The 17253-nt window shown below is 33.8% G+C and overlaps 1 protein-coding gene across 6 annotated transcripts in view; it reads left to right on the top strand.

Moving 5' to 3' along the window:
• The window catches only part of LOC127877608 (FERM domain-containing protein 4A-like), a 181035-nt gene that overhangs the window by 141711 nt on the left and 22071 nt on the right, over nucleotides 1–17253 (top strand). For all 6 annotated transcript variants that reach the window (XM_052423693.1, XM_052423658.1, XM_052423649.1 and 3 more), the window contains 4 exons: nucleotides 14365–14498; nucleotides 14875–15000; nucleotides 15616–15762; nucleotides 16373–16454. In XM_052423693.1, the coding sequence (XP_052279653.1) occupies nucleotides 14365–14498; nucleotides 14875–15000; nucleotides 15616–15762; nucleotides 16373–16454 (489 nt within the window). The remainder of the gene's footprint in view (nucleotides 1–14364; nucleotides 14499–14874; nucleotides 15001–15615; nucleotides 15763–16372; nucleotides 16455–17253) is intronic.

The raw sequence follows: 17253 nt of genomic DNA, 5'->3' as shown, positions 1-17253 counted from the left end.
AATATTTCGATGCGGGAATCCCGCAATGGCGTTGCCCAGAATGAACACTGAACACCCCTGCTTTTCTTTCTTGCAAAATTAGTTTATTTCCATCACCAACCCATTGTTCAAAGAGTCAAGTTTTTGCAATTTTCACAGCGGATGCCACAGTGCCTTGTTGGACCAGGGAATTTCATTTTAGATACAACTGCTCATTTTTAGCCTGAAAAATAAAAATAAACGATTTCAAATAATTAATTTATTTTATTTGGACATTCATGGTTTGAAATCGTTTTAAAAAATGTTGATTTTGCGATTTTTGAACTTTTGGTACGAACTAGTCCGTTACAAAACCGAAGTTTCGTACCCATTAAAAATAACGAAAATACACGTATTATATGCACAAATTCTTCTCTACAATTGCATTAAACAACACATACAATTTTATTCTTTAAAATATGACCGTATTTGTGCGTCAAATATTGAAGATTTAAAGTTGATAGGCGTAAATGGGTTTCGCATTTCGGGCACCTGTTCACGGCTGTTGAATTTAAATCGTTCTTTTCGTATTGCTTTCATAATAATATTTAGTCATTTTAATACTATTAATTTGATAAAATTGTAAAGAAATAATAAAATATTTACTTACAAATCGATTCTATTCAGGATTTTATTTGACGGTTGCATAATTATTGAGTTAGCAGCATTGTGTACACATCTGTCTTATTGACAATAATGTAGTGACGTCACCATCTATGTATAGAATGGAGTTAGCAGACTTTGCTGTTGAAAGCGTTGTAGCGTTCTTGAACAAACAATTATGGCATAGCTTTTGGTAAATTCCAGCACAATTTAACTTTTTCTTAAACTCGGCACCCATTTAATGTTTAAAAGCCACCTTTTGGCATCCGAAAAAATATCGAGATTCAATTTTTTTTTTTTTTGGTTTCGTCAAAAATAAGAGTCGGCGGGTCCGAAAATCATTTTATTAAAAAACTCTGGCCTTATGATGAAGTTAAGTTGAATATCCTTCGGTCTTAAGTTATAAACCATTATCCAAGCACACCATTTAACATTAAATTTCAACAATTTGCTTTGTGTGAGTCTTGGTTCTCGGTTTCTCGGTTATATAAAAGGAGTCTTATGCTGCAATCCTATGTCTAATATCTTTGCTAGAATTGGCTGTTCATATATTTAAAGGTTAAAGATATACGTGATATAAAGATCTACTGATTAAGTAGGGTTATTATTTACAAAATATTTTTTCAGATACCCATGAGGTGAACCTTGCACTAAGAGGCTAGAAATAAAGATAAAGGGTGGTGATGTTGTTTGTGTTGGTAAAAGATAATCAGTGATATCAATAAAATTGCAGATGTTTCTTTGAATCTGCGCAGTTGTTGCGCCAGTTTTGGGGAATCATTTCTTATCATTAGATATGCTTGACTATGGACCTATAGATGAAACAAAAACATAATTGGTAACATGAACATAATCATCTGTACATAGTTCTAATATTTATATGCGCGTTCTTCGGAAAGACTAAGGTTAAAGTGATTTGTTGTAAACAGCTGCTTAACTCGTTATTTTTAGTATCGTGAATCATTGTGATCATGCTCAATATATATATATATATATAAATCATCTCAAGATTTTATTGGACAATTTCAAAGGTTGAGTAAGGATAAAACCTGGGTTAGACACCTTATTCTTTCAGATGCTGGGTACCTTTGTGGTGAACATTGACCTTAGTGAAATAAACATGAAACTGTCAGAAAGGGCAAAGTAATCCATGTTATATGATGGAACATAATGTATTTAAGTGAAAGTTTTTCCTAACTAGTAAATCATAAGTTCAGTAATATTTCCAAACTGAAAGAAAATATTGCAGTTGAGTATAAAGAATGATAAATATTCCTATTCACACATGAAGAAGTAATACAGCAAGAAATTATTTTTAAAAAGGTAGGGATGCTTTTGAATTAGCAAGGAGCAATGGTAGTGTATTTAACAATGTAACATAGACATACAATAGTATGTAATATTATGATGAGTATGTATTTTGACAAATGTTCACTCTTGCAGGCAGCTATTTTTTCAAGTTCCATTTATAACACAATAGGCGTTATCATGATTATATACCTTTATTAATGGCTCAGTAATCTGGCAGGTTATTATGGGCTGGGCTGAACATGATCGAAGGTATGAGGTCTGTATTCAGTCATATAGTCAATTGTAACATCCATGTAGTTTCTCATGAGAACAATGTTATATTAATATCACTATCAGCATTTTTCCTGTTAAAGGGACTTGTTCACTAATAGGGTCAATGTTTGAAGGGTGCCAGTAGATGACTTAAATTGCTTGATTTTTATCATGGAACTGTAGAGCTCCAGTGTAATGACGAGAATGGAATTTAGGAAAGAAAAAAGGTTTGTGCCCAGCGGGGCTCGAATTATTGTCTTTTGAATTTTAAGACAATAACATATACCACTTGACCATCCGGACTGAAAGGTCAGTTATTGGATACCTGAAATAAGTGGTCCTCATGTTGTAACAAAATTTAACGAAGACAACAAAATAATTTCAAACTATTCAATCTTTTCGTGTGTTTAATGCTTTATAGTTTAATCAATTTCAAGTGATGCTAATTCATAAACAAGGGTGTATTTTCAAAACAAGTCAATGTCATTAGTGGTAGTTTGCTCCCTTATTAAAAGTGTTCTTTTATTTTTTATCTGTTACAACAGATTTGAAATTGTCATATGCCGGTAATATGTTATCAATCCCCTTTAACATAGGTTTTTGCATTAGTCTGAAAATTGTGTTAATTAAAGGGATCTTTTCACGGTTTGGTAATTTGCCAAATTAGAGGTTTTTATCTCCGAAGTAACTATCAACGATTTTATCGTGGACGAGTACATATTACGGACCGATTAGTGTGCTAGGTATAAGCCTGTGAAATTATCGATTGATATTGAAAAGTGGTTATTCACGCATGACTAATACACAACCGCGCGAATCTTCGCTGCTTGGGGTCATACTCTGATACTAGATGGCTGACGTGCAATAAACTGGTCCTGACCGGTTAAGAGACTGCAGCGAATGGTTTATCATACCTAATCGAGATAAGAATGTAATTAGTGTGTGTGTTAGCATGTGCACCGTGTAATCGATTTCATGACATGGGAATTTTAGCAAACAGAATCGGACCGACTGTTTGGGTTTTTCAATCGGTCTTTCATAACCCCAATCGGTCTAGGACCGACAAAACCGAAAAAGTATGATCCCTGATTATATGTATCTTTTGATGATTTGAAAACCTAAAAATTATAAAGCGTTGCAACGCGAAACGATTGAATAATTTGGAAAGTTCTGTTGTTGTCATTTAAATTTACGAAACTACGGAGATTGCTTATATAAGGTATAAAATACTTAAACTGTGTATAACCGGCGGAATAGTCGAGAGGGCTAATGCGTTTTTACTTCAGACTAATTCCAGGACTCCGGGGGTCACTGGTTCGAGCCCTGGTACCGGCTACTTTTTTCCTTTTTTTAAATTTTATTCTTGATTTTTTACTGGAGCTTTTAAGATCCAGTGTTTACATTTATCAATATAAAGCATTTAATGACAAACTTTAAAATCTGCCAAAATCTGTGAAAAGGCCCCTTTAATAGTAAGTCTAGATTGTTTAAGATGTACATTATCCATTGCAGTTCTCAAAAAATGATAAAATCAAGGTATATTGAAACAAAATGCTTATCTATTTCAAAAAAGTGAATGCAAGTCTTAAAACAATCTTTACATAAAATAATATAATGTTCAAAATGAGTTATTATTATTATTATTTTTTGTATTTAAAAAAACTCATATGGTAACAACATCATCAATATTAAAAATGAAATTTTAGATAAAAAACAGCCCAAATGTTATTATTTTGACATGCGCAAAACTGCATATGATTGTACATTTAAATTCACCTAGTGATTCTGCAACAATCTTATCTCCAAATATTGACAATGTTCATGACAGCTTTGAAAATATTACGGCAATGAATCGCTGTTTTCAATTTATGAACAATACAAATTTTATTTAAGAACAATCAACAAGAATTTTTGTTGACAGATACATTAAAAACATTCCACATAAATTTTCAATCATTTTAAATCAGTGTTTAATTAACAATGAACATGCAATTATTGGTCGTTATGCATGCTTTATGCATGTTATTTCATTTAATTACAATGTTCATGATGAAAGATAATGATAAAAACATGACAGAATTTGTTGTCCCTGTCAATTAAAATTTGATTGATGTCTCTTCATGCCTTCATTTTTTTTCTCTACACTTCCTTACTGTGCCTTCATTGTTCTTGTTAGATGATAGTAGTAAATCATTTGAATTGTCAGCTTAGATGTAAAGCAACTTTTTCTTTCATTTTAACAGCTAGAATTTTCTCCTCTGCATTACAAAATATACAAATTATGTTATTTGGCTAATTATAAAAACTGACGGATATCATGAAATCTTCTATTTAACATGTGAACAAAAGTCATGTTGTTTGAATAGAGGATTTTAAAATGGTTCTGCACAATTTCAATAAAACAGTATAGTCAAGTGGAATCTGAACAAAATTTAAGATATAATAATTATTATATATATATATATATATATATATAAATAATCTGTTAAAATGCATTTATTAAGTCAAAGGCAACTTTTTCAGCAGATAGGAATCATTAAATTACAAGTCTGAAAATTAGAGTGGTCAAATAGCTTAATAATTGCAAGTTTAAGAATGATTAATGGGTACCAGTAGTTACCGTTTTGCTGCATGTACAATAGGGACATTCTCTTTCACAATTCAGTGGGGCAAAATGCATCAGTGTTAAATGATGCAACATCTGAATTCTTTGATCTATGCAAATTGCTGACAAAAATGGCCTCTGGACATTGTTTATTCTAGTCAAAATTTTATTTTCCCACACATCAAATGTTTTCTGACTGGAACTTAAGAAATAAACATTGTGATATCCATTAGCAATGCTTTGTAAAATGATTTTATTGCAAAATTACATTAATTATGCAAATGATTTGAATGAATAATTATTTTTGTACATTATTAATAACCTTGGTATACTTATGTTGTATAAATAGTATTTTTGTGTGTTTGTGTTTTAAAATTTAATTGAATAATGTATTTTACTTGTCAATATTAAAAAACTTATTTTATTTTTTCAATGAAAAAGATGGTTTATTGCAATTAATAAAATACATTTTTACCCATGTATTTTGCATATAGCTCATACTGTTTTGTAATTTATTATTTTGCACAAACATTAAAGTTGAACGTTTCATGTTTTATGTTTGAAAAATAATGACTAGATAAAAGAGAAGATAATGATTACTTATTAGGGATTATCTATCAGTTTGTCTTTAGGCCCTTTTATGTCTACTTGATTGTCCACCAACTTACTATTGTTCAGCAGTTAAGTTTGTAAGATTGCTAATTATGACTATTGATTACACCAATTAAGTGGATAAGCTGTGAACTTAAGTGAAGCTTTTGATCTCCTGCTGATTATTTGATTGGCCAGACACTTTTTGCATCTATATATAATATTTTTTATTTATTAACATTGACTTGAGTGCATTTGTAAGAACATATTCAAAAAAAAAGTGTAAACAAAGTTATGATTTTGTTTACATAAACAAACGGTTAAAACTTAAGTGAGTGTTTATGTGGAAGATGATTATGGTTGCTATGGATAACCCAGCATTCTGTGTGCAAGGTAGGAATTAATATACCACATGTTTAGTCATCAGTATTTTTCAGAATCCAAGGCAAACAATGTCATGTTGATTAGGATAAGTAATCATTTTTTGTCATGGTTTATTTTATTTATTTATTAGAAAAAAATATTTATACTGTCAACATTAAACCTCCTGTGAAAATAATTTTTCACACAAGGTTAAAAGTTGACAGTGTAAATAAAATCACTCTTGCATGTGTGAAAGTGCATCTTTGTAAATAAAAGGTCCCACTTGGCTACATATTGCTAAGTGCTTTTAGCAAGCAACAGGAAATATTCAAGTTATTTCATTAAATGTCACCTGCATTTAACACAAGTTGAAACATCCTGTGTCAATTTCTCTTTAAAAAGGTGTAAAAATTGCCCTACTGGTATTCTATGTGGTCCAATTGTGTACAGCCCTGGGGCACATCTTGCCTAGTTCCAGGGGAAAAATCCTGCTAGACTAAAATTGTTGCCAATTCAAAATAAGCACTGGCTCATTATTGCTAATTATTTTCCAATTAATAACTAATTGATTGCCAATAATAAATGTATAAGGTCTGGTCAGAAATTGGTCAGTAGCATTGTGCTTGGGTCTTATCTGTATTATATCTTTAGAAGAAGTGTTTGTTATATAATACCTTCATAACAACGGGGCAGTTTATTGGGAAATCACAAGGGATCATGTTTCTTACTGATGCTCTCATTGGATGTTAGATAAGGGGTCATGAATCAAGAGCTGGTGACCATAACTTGTTTTCAATAGCAAAGGGCAATAAAATTGTGCAATTCTTGGAGATTAAGTGGGAAAATTGGCACCTAGATTACCAGATTCTGGAACTGAACTGCTTATTTGTGTAAAACAAAAAGTGGAAATATGGACAAGGCTGTGTTAACTAAAGAAAAATTGGATCGTAACATGAATTTTTCAGGTAAATTTCAAAGACATTTATTTCATTATTTATTTTAATTTAGTGCATTAATTTACTTTAAATACAAATACAACTTTCAATAAATTACAGGATTTGCATTTTGATGCAAACAATTTGCAATTTTGTCACTTTTGACTCTTCCAAATTATCTTTTTTTTTGCATAATTTTGATGCAAAGGTTACCCTGAAACTAACATTAAATGTATGTTTTATTATAGAACAATGTAAAAAGTTGTTTTTAGTTAAGCAAGATATACTAAAAGCTATACAAAGCTATATCCAGTTTTTAGTATTTTGACTCCTATTCGGAAAAGTTCATTTGACCCCTAAAAATTTCAAGCACATGGTCATTTGCCTCCTGGTTTTCAAGACTCTAAAAATCCCTGAAATTAGTTTTAACATATGGTGCTGACAGTGTGTTATAATCTGATGAAGGCCAGTGGTCTGTATGTGTGAAACTTGTTAAGTTTTATAGCCATTTACTCCATGGGAAGCATTATATGTTAATAATACTGACTGTCAACGTTGTCTCAATGTTTACACAACAATTTTAGCTAGGGTGGTAATGGTTGAAACCACTGGGTGTTTGGGGTTAATTTGTTTATTGTTGGTCCCATTAGGGGGAGCTTTAAGGAGCAAATGAGGTGACGAATGAGAAGACCTGCACATAAAGCTTGCAGTGTCAGCATAACGTAATAATGTAATTATTTGCAAGGGTGGACTATTACCCACAGTTGGGCTTGACACTTCATTTGGAGGCATATTGTGGACAGTTTAATGGTGTGAAGTTATGCATAATTAATTTGATAAATTTATGAACGAGCCAGGCAATATGTTATTATGTTAAATACAAAATGTCTCTTGTTTTAAAATCAAACACAAAACATAATATTGTAAATTGTAAACAAAAATACTTTGCAATGAGATTTTCCTGATAAATGTGCAGACATTATTGTGCAATATTTGCCCTGCCCCACAGCATGTCTGGCTCTATAGTTATCATATATATGGAAAATTGGAAATCGTTGGCACCTAGGGTCCAGCCAGATGGAGTAGATCTTAATCCCTCAGCCTCTCTGTGTATTGCCTGAGTAGACAGCTGGGATGAACAAAAATATCATATAAATGTGAATTATATTACTATCTGAGGTCCCTTATCTGCTTTGATACTCATAATATTATATTGTTATGTCTGTTCAGGTGTGGAATATGAAATGATGGTAAAGGGTTCTAGCACAGTTTGGAGATTTTGTGCTTATCTGGGAATGTTATCTGTGTTTGCTGATTGTTAATATTTTGGGTGGTTGATGCGCCTACAAATTACCTGCAGTTTAGCATAGAAGTGTAAACATTTGGGTGGGAATTGGATAATAAATTGATTATAAGATTTCCAAACTAGGCAATATACTTGTCTGTGTGTTGTTAACAAATAGTTAAGTTTGGAAATTTTGTCTACATTCCCCATATCCTGGACATTGTAATTGCATGTTAGTAACAAATTGTATTTTAGCAGTAACTTAATGCTTCCGTTTCACTTTACATGTATGCGTTAAAAAAAATCCACAGCTATGTAAATATAAATAAATTTGCTAACCTAATGTGAATTTAATTGAATAAACATTAGGCTGAGAAATGTTAATTGATCCAACATTTGGTCAATTAAGACCGTTTTCAGTGTTGATTATAGGTTTCAGGTTGAGCTATAAATTTACTGACAGTCTCTGGTAGCCCTAGGAGAAGTGCCCCCCCGGCGAACTGCCCCCCCAAAGATTTTTCACTGGGCGGAGAACTGCCCCCTCACTGTTTTTGTATAGGGCGGAGAACTGCCCCCCTGCTGATTAATAAGGGGCGGAGAACTGCCCCCCTGTCAGAATTGATGACCCGGAGAAGTGCCCCCTAATTAAAGAAATAGCGGTGATATATAAAGCGAGTATTATAATGACAATAACGCCAGTAACTTTCTTGCTATTATGTATGGAAATTGAGTGAAATGTCAAAAGTAATATAAAGTTGTACAAGTAATAAAAGTTTTAAAACGGCATAAAATACCTACCTCGGCATGGACGTCGTCACGTCGCCAACTTTATAATCACGTGATTTTCGTCAATGTGAACAAAGAAAAACAAATAACTTTTTGCTAATAAAAAGTTTTCGCGGCTGAATTATTTGATATTTTCCTTGTAATAAAAACAAACAATTAGCATGCAATTTAATCCATCCTTATGCCAGCTGAAAACAATAATTTATTTGTTTGTTTTCGCCAATTACGGATTTGGACGGTTCAATATAATAAACCCGTATGCGGCTTTATTCAAAGCTAACAAGTTCTTAACAATTAAGGTCGGTCCGGTCTACCAATTAAAAGATTAAAAGATCGCGGTACTTATCGTTAACGGTAACATGTTCTCTGCCTGCCTTATTAGCTGCTAATTAAAGCAACTGTTACCGATTTTGTTTGTTTGGCATGTCGACATGATCTGCTCAAAATGCAAACTGCGGACGACTCGACGGTCTGGCGATGCTACCGACGGATAAGGTGCTAGAAGACATGAATTAACTAAACAACATAAATAAACTTTTCCTCCATAAGTACCGAGTTGCATGTCTATATTTAGTTGCAACACATTGCCAGTATTAACACGCACGCGTTTCCTGTGTGGATCTCGACTATGTTTCGCGCTCTTATTAAAACACGACTTTTACAAGGCATTCATGTATAGTGAGTGGTGCAGATGCGTACCAAGGGCCTTAAACAGTATTATCACATACCTCTAGACAATTTGTGTTATTCAGTTCGATAAATGGTAATATACTTGTACTGAAATTAAATTGTTACCGGATAAAATGTGTACGGCGATAACGTAAAATTACCCGTAAGTATTGTTTTCACTACGTAACTAATAACTAATATGACACCGGGGGGCAGTTCTCCGCCCCTACAGATTTGATGGGGGGGGGGGCAGATATCCGCCTACTAAATTCTGACAGGGGGGCAGTTCTCCGCCCCTACCGATTTGATGGGGGGGCACCTCTCCACCACCTTTAAAATAAGGGGGCAGTTCTCCGGGGGGCAGTTCTCCGGGGGGGCACTTCTCCGGATACCGGTGTTTTGTCAGATTTCTTGTATGAGCCCAGTTCTGTTTCTTACTCTGGGTTAAGTGTTTGATATGTGTCTTGTTCTGTGAAAGCTGGTCATAATGCATGTGCGTAAAGTGACGTCCCAGATTAGCCTGTGCAGTCTGCACAGGCTAATCTGTGACGACACTTTCGGCTTTTATGGTATTTTTAGTTTCAAGGAAGTCCATCCGTACCGAAAATCAAGTTTAGGCAGAAATTGTTGTCCCTGATTAGCCTGTGCGGACTGCACAGGCTAATCTGGGACGACACTTTACGCACATGTATTATGCCCAATTTTATCAGAACAAGACACATACCATCTCCTCCGAGGCTGGCATAATTACAGGGGCATAATACTGTAACCATGTAATGAACAAGCTGTTAGCTGTAATGAACAGGCCTGTGGTATGTGGGACCTGATGTTTGCTACCTGAAATTTGCTTTAGGCTCATTTTGCTGTAACACTGTTGTCAGATGTGTTTAGCGTAAGGTAGATTGTGGTTGTGGCATATGTAAACATCAATAGAGGAGTGCACTGTTAGTGGGAAAGCCAACGTTTTTCTGTTGTACTCACTAGTGTATGTCTCAGTCAGGAATATGCTTAATATCTTATTTAAATCAAAGTTGGGAAATCCACGTATCCTGTAAGATTGAGTGATTAAAACAAATCCATGGATCAGAGACTGTAAGGGAAGTTTGAACAGCAGGCAGTTCCTATGAATCACTGGCATTTAAAATACACCTGAAAACATTCAGGTTATGTGGGTGTCAGTTTATGTTTGCATTTGGTTGAATAACATTGCTTTTATTATGGTTTATGACGCCTATGAAAAGTGGACCATTAAAGCAAATTTTGGAAATTAAGGCAGATTAAAGAAAGTCATTACTATTAAAGAAGGAAATAAAAGTCAGTGTTGACAAAAGAAGTGCATGGTCTATACTTATGAACCATATTGAATTTCAAAACTGGGTGTGACTGTCAGTGGATTATCTGTGGATTATTTGCCTAATATCGTGGATATTAATAATTTCATTATTGATACACTATGGATTCGGAATGGGTGTCTTTGAACAAGCACCTCTGAAAAAAAGATTAAATTTTGCCATGTATACATTTTCTTTTGAACATTATAAAAAGCAGGATATTGAAGGGAAGTGGTCAGAAGTTGAACTGATTTGTATATGAAAGTTTGTTTCTCAGCTGTTAATGTAGATTAGACTTGTTATTCTTAAATCAAGCAGTCATTGAAGTGTGTTGTTTGGACTGACATTGTAACATTTTTTTTTAGAAAACCACTAGTGCATAATTGTTACTTGTTGCCAATAGTATTTTGCATGACAAATATTGAAAGTGAACCATTGTTTGAAACTAAGCATTGGAATGGAAATTAGTACTCTTAGGTGATTTTGCACAATTAAGGCTTTGTTTATGTTAAGATTTATCAAGTGGATCATCTTGAATAACACATGTTAAAACTGGACACCAATTGTTCATTCTTCATTGAAGACATGCTTGAGAAATTGAAGACAATGAAATGTCTTTTATGTTTCCATATTTAATAACCGCCTATAGATCAATTTCAACTGTTCAAAGATTACAGCAATCAGTACATAAGCATTGACAGATCATATTTGATTGGTGGTATCAAAGAGACACTTCCCATAAGGCAATGCTCCCCACAACTTGACTGGTTCACAATACTGTGAGACTGACTGGTTAACTTCTGGCTACTGAAGAGCTGCTCGTGCCAAATTGCCAATAGTCACTGGAGTTATGAGCTGTGAATAAATTTGTGACAAACTGTGAGATCAGACGATTGGTGTGAAATATTTTTGGAAGAACCAGAAACTTTCTTATTTGACTAGAATTGTTATTGGAATTTTGAAGTGATAATATAGATAGCACTGAGGACTTGTTATTTTAATAAATGTCAACACTTATGGTGTATTGAAAGAAATAAAGGTGTGAAATAAGACTTAGGCATAAGTGCAAAATTATTGTACATTACTTAGACAACTTTAAGCAACATATTAAAGAAGGACAAGCTATTATAGTGATGGTAAATAAGTAAAATGAGCATTGCAGACCAAATTCAAATGTGACATGGAATTAAGTTGTGTATATGAGAACTTGCATAGATTAACAATACAAACAAAGCATGCCTTCGGACATAATTTGTTCTCCAAGTGTCAGATTAAGAGATTGTAATTTGGATGCGTCAGGAGACATGGATTCTATGGGAGAGGTTATGGAAACATTGAATGAGCTTTCAGAGTCAAGCAAAACACCTGTTAAAACAATGCAGTACAAGAAAGGTATGCATTACATAGGGTCATTAAACTAATTGGTATTTAATTAAGACAACATAGACTATATTGAAACCTGAATTGTGTTATGAATATTACAAATAAGATGTAATAAGAATATGCAAATTTATATTCTCTGTGTATGCATTTTTTTAGTTATCTAAAAACTAATATTAATATGACAAAATAAAAACAAAAATTCAAACAAATTTAAAGTTAAATTACAAGTTACAAGTTTGTGTGGAAGCTACAATTTGATTCTTATCTTATAACATGGCTGACTTTGATCTTTTCTTGTTAATGTTTATATTGAAGTGGATAAAATAATTTACATATAGATAAAGATCTTTATCCAATTAAGATTAAAATCTTAACACAAAATTGAAACATTGATATTCATAATCTTATCATGATGCGCAAGTATGGTCTATGGAATGTACATCAAAGAAGAAAAACAAAAACAAACAACTTTATCTAAATCTTATGTTGATAATTTTCCACTGAAGTCAACTGGGACTGAATTATTTGCTTATTTTGCCTTATAAATTACAAGTAATAATAATTTAATCTATAATTACTAAATTACTAATTTGTTATTTCAAAATTAAATACAATTGGGACTGAATATACTATATAATTAAGTACTAATGGGCTAAAGTAGTATATTATTTCAGCCTGGTTAATTCTTGACTTTGCAATATTACAGGACCTTGTAATTTTGAAATAATTTGACATGACGTAAAAAACAACACTTAGTCAATGGTTGTTTCACTGCATCATAGTTCAAGTAACCACTAGTGTTTGCTGAGTACTTCCTTGTTTTACAATGGTGCTTGTGGGCGTAAGCAACTTGAAAACCATTTCTAATGAATATATACAAAACCATACATAAATGTGTTTTAAGGGAATTATTTTTTCACATGGATACATTTTTATGCTAGATTTGTTTATAAATTGGTTATTTATATAAGCTTCAAAATATGCATTATAGTAATAAAAGAGAAATTTACATGAAATAGCAAGGAGTATTTATTGTTAAATAAAAATACTTAAAATAAAGTTTTTTGGTTGAATGTTCACTTACATTTTAACAACGGGCACCCTAGTGTTCAAAGCACTCATTCTTACAAAGAGGACAGGTATTTAAACCATTTTTATCGCGTCATCAGAAATAGGTTTATTGTTAACGGGTCTCAGATGTACTGGATAAGGTCTCGTATGCAAGTGTCCCTGTGTCAGGTCAAGATGGGGAGATTATGAGGGGTCTTAGCTTATCATTCATTGAGCAGGAAATTGCCTGTGTGCGCCTTTAAGTTTGGCAAACAAAGAGCTTAAGGTTTAGATTAAATTTTACCTCATTTTTTTATGAAAGATTTTATTTGTCAATCCACTTGACACTCCTTACCTGATCTCAATAAGATTTGAATAAGAAACTCTTGACAGTTAATGAAAGGTTTTCTTTTTTTGTGTGTCCCTTGACTTTTTTGTAATGTCTTGAACCATTTTTTTATTTTTCACAATTGAATGTTAAAATAATATACACAGTGTTCAAGTCTGGAAGGCGACTAAGTGCTGTTTTAAGTACACTTCTTTTCTTTATGACAAATTATGATCATTACATACTTAAGATGACAGCCCTAATTTGAAAATAATTTGCCTTGTCAACAAAGCCATAAATCGGTCATTTGTATTTGCATTTGACAAATTGACAAAAGGTTATGCAGTTTATATATATGACGACTGACAAAGAAAAGAAAGAAAAAACAGTTACTGAAAATATAAACTGAGAAATAATGAATAATAGACTCAAACCTTTTTTTATCCTATAGAAAACTTCTGTACTTGGTTATAAAGAAATACAAATTTTTAAAGTGATTTAACCCGCTACCACTTCGATACGTATTTTGACATGTTTGTAGTCTACTTGAAAAGTAGACTTGAAGAGTTACTTGAAGAGTTACTCGCAGGCTGTTCTGGTTTAATGATGTTTGCACGTACTGAACCATTTTCACTTTGCTTATGAGTGGGAAAGGGTTAAACATTGTTTTGATGGGAATAAAGTCCTGGTTTTGGTTAGTTTTAATTGTCAATGTTCATCATTTATAAAAAAAATCTGCAGCCAAGAATACATGTATATGTGATCAGTACTTGAGTTAAAATTACTTAATAGAATTACCAACCATCATTAGCTCAAAGAACTCCTTTTTCAAACTCATATTCTTGTATATTCAGTGAACTTTGACCCAGCGGACACAGCAAAGGTCCAGCGTGAAATGTACCTCGCGCTGAAGGCTCGTAGAGAGCAGTTGGAGGAGGCGCTCAAGAAGAGAACTGAGGAGCTCAAGATGCTCTGTATAAAGGAAGGGGTAAGGGAGTTTAGGGTCCTAATTCATAAAGCTCCAAAGAGAAACATTAAAGGAAGTTTTTGAAGAAATATATTCTGCAAGCTTTTGACTATTTCATGTATTGTTCTTTTTTACATTTATTTGGTTTAAACAAGTAAAAATTGCTTAAGTGATCAATTATTTATCATTTTGAACAAAAATTAGAAAATATTAAATGACATTTACTCTGAATTACATTAAATTGAGATTCACCTTAGTTAATTGTTAGTGGTTCAAATTGCCAAAACACCATTTAAAAGTATGAAAGAGGGTTTGTCACTATTTGATTTAAAATTGTAAAAAAATATTTTGTATATATTGCATGGGCACTAAGTTAATATTGCTGTTGTATTTTCAGGAGTTGACTGGTGTGTTACCAGCAGAGACACCGCTAGGGCCGGGGGAGGTGCCCCCTCAGATACGGCGCCGTGTGGGCACAGCCTTCTCCCTAAGTACCTATATGGTTCCAGATCAGAATGATCAGGTAATGACACAGTGGATATCACATACATGTTTTCAGTTTGATGTCTGAACCTTGTCATTTTTAGCTTGATTGCATGAAAATCCATAGGCTTTAACACAGTCTGTTGACCCTTTCTCCAATAACAAGTAATGTGAAAAAGGCAATGTGCAAACAGCATAAAACCAGAACAGCCTGCGAGTAATTTGCAGCTTGTTCAGGTTTTATGCTTTTTGCTGCTCATAAGTTGGAAATGAAGCCTTTAAAACTTAAATTAAGTAAGACATGTATTTTTAAAATGTAACCTTTTAAAGGACTACACATGTGTTAAAAAACGTATCCATGTGGTAAAGGGTTATGTGAAAATCCTGTTCTTGGTGTTTTGGGTAATATGACAGTACTCATAGGGATTGAGCCCAGGGACAACCTGACTTCATCCATATATGCTTTATTCAAAAGGAATATCCGAATAAGGTTTTTAAGGCTTACTCCCTATACTACAATAAAACATAAGAAGATTATAGGTAAAAAAAACTGAAAGATATTATAAAAATTGCTAATTCTTAATGCAATTAGTTAATGTAGTGTGTTATCTGTGTTGGAATGTATACTTAGACCATGATCTTCCACGTATTCCAGTCAGAGGACGAGACCAAGAAGCTGCAGCTTGAGCTGGAGTTACAGAAGCAGATCACCAATGCAGCCCACAAGCTGGCCTCGGACAAGTCTGTGAGTCGCTTTGTGAGGAAGCAGCGCAGACACTCCTTCATGAAGGCCCAGAATAAGGTATGTACTAATTATCAATCATTGATACTTAGTGTTTCCCCAAGTCATTTTTGAGCCTATAAATGCAAAAAATGTGACTTTTGCATTTGGGTCTGTTTTTCAAGTTATTAATCGTGTTGTGCCTGTGAACATGTCAAAATCTGACAAATGCTTGGAAATTTGTTCAACTTAATTTTTGTTTGGCTTCATAATGTTATCTTGTCTTGAATGTCAGTTTGTTAAAGAATGTTGTGTCTGAAAATAACATTAATTCAACATTGAAAAGGTTAATTTTATTCACTTCAATCTGGAATAAACCGCTGAGATTTAAAGTGCTTTGATTAAATTTCCTGTTATGTTTCATTCCTAGAAATTGTGCCATTGGCTGTTGCCCAAGCAAGTGTTTTGAAAGTAGATAGGATCATTCATTGGTTCTGCTTTGAATCTTGTGAATAAAGGCTAGGTGGAAACTAATCACCTGTAGATAACCTGTGAATGTATTGGCACACAAACATAGAGATCTATTTCACATTAAACATTTACCTGGTTGGCATCAAAGAACACATTTTAACATTGTATATTTTTGTATTTTTAGTCATGCCTCTTAATTATTTGTTTTCTGTTTTTGCAGTTGAAAGATATGGAGAGGAAACTGAGTGAGCATCGTAAAGGCAGCATTCCAGAGTCCCCTGCGTCGTCAGGAAAGTTTGATGGTACGTACTGTGCTGCTGTGGCTGACACAGACGATTCCTTGTATGAGGACTCGGTCATTCACCGTCATCCTAAGTCCCGACACAGTACCTCAGTAGCTCACAGATTGTCGCGATCGTTCCGCGAGAAAAATCTGCTCAAGTATCATCGCTTTATTGACTCTGGTAAGAGCCCTGTGAAAAGTGAAGCCAGGAACTCGTCTGTGATATTTGAGACAAGCTTCGAGAATTCTCACTCGATGGCAACGGAGTCGCAGACGGACGAGTCGCGGTTAGCTGACACAAGTATTGACACAATCGCAACATCTAGTTCAGAAGAGTCCTACAAGATCTCCAACGATTCCCTCTACCCATCTTCCTTCAAGCACCCCCACTCTGACAACTCTCAGCTAGATCTGGCCTTCCTCACGCCTCCATCAGTTCACAAGAAGCGAGAGCTCGCGTGCATGTCACCCAACACCAGGAGAAGCAAGAGGGCCTCCTGGCATCATACCATGTTCCAGAAGCTCTCTCCTCAGGTGCCCAGGGCTAACAAGGAGACTGCGGTGTAACCTCAGTAGCGTATATTTTCAAAGGGAGATCACTGAAAGAAATGTTCAGGGGAAGTCACTCCTAAACAAACCCCAATGCTTGCAAGGAATAGACTTGAAAGTTATAGGGATCCAAAAAAAGTGCAATACTCAATATGGTGCTATGTGTATTTTAGATCATTTTATATATATAACATGACTTATTATTTATTTCCATGCTGATATTTTCTTATTGATGTACCACTTTCATACATGTAGCATTAACATAGTTA

The sequence above is a fragment of the Dreissena polymorpha genome, chromosome 1, assembly GCF_020536995.1.
Source record: "Dreissena polymorpha isolate Duluth1 chromosome 1, UMN_Dpol_1.0, whole genome shotgun sequence".
Classification (NCBI taxonomy): Eukaryota; Metazoa; Mollusca; class Bivalvia; order Myida; family Dreissenidae; genus Dreissena; species Dreissena polymorpha.
This window is presented reverse-complemented; position numbering and strand designations above follow the sequence as displayed.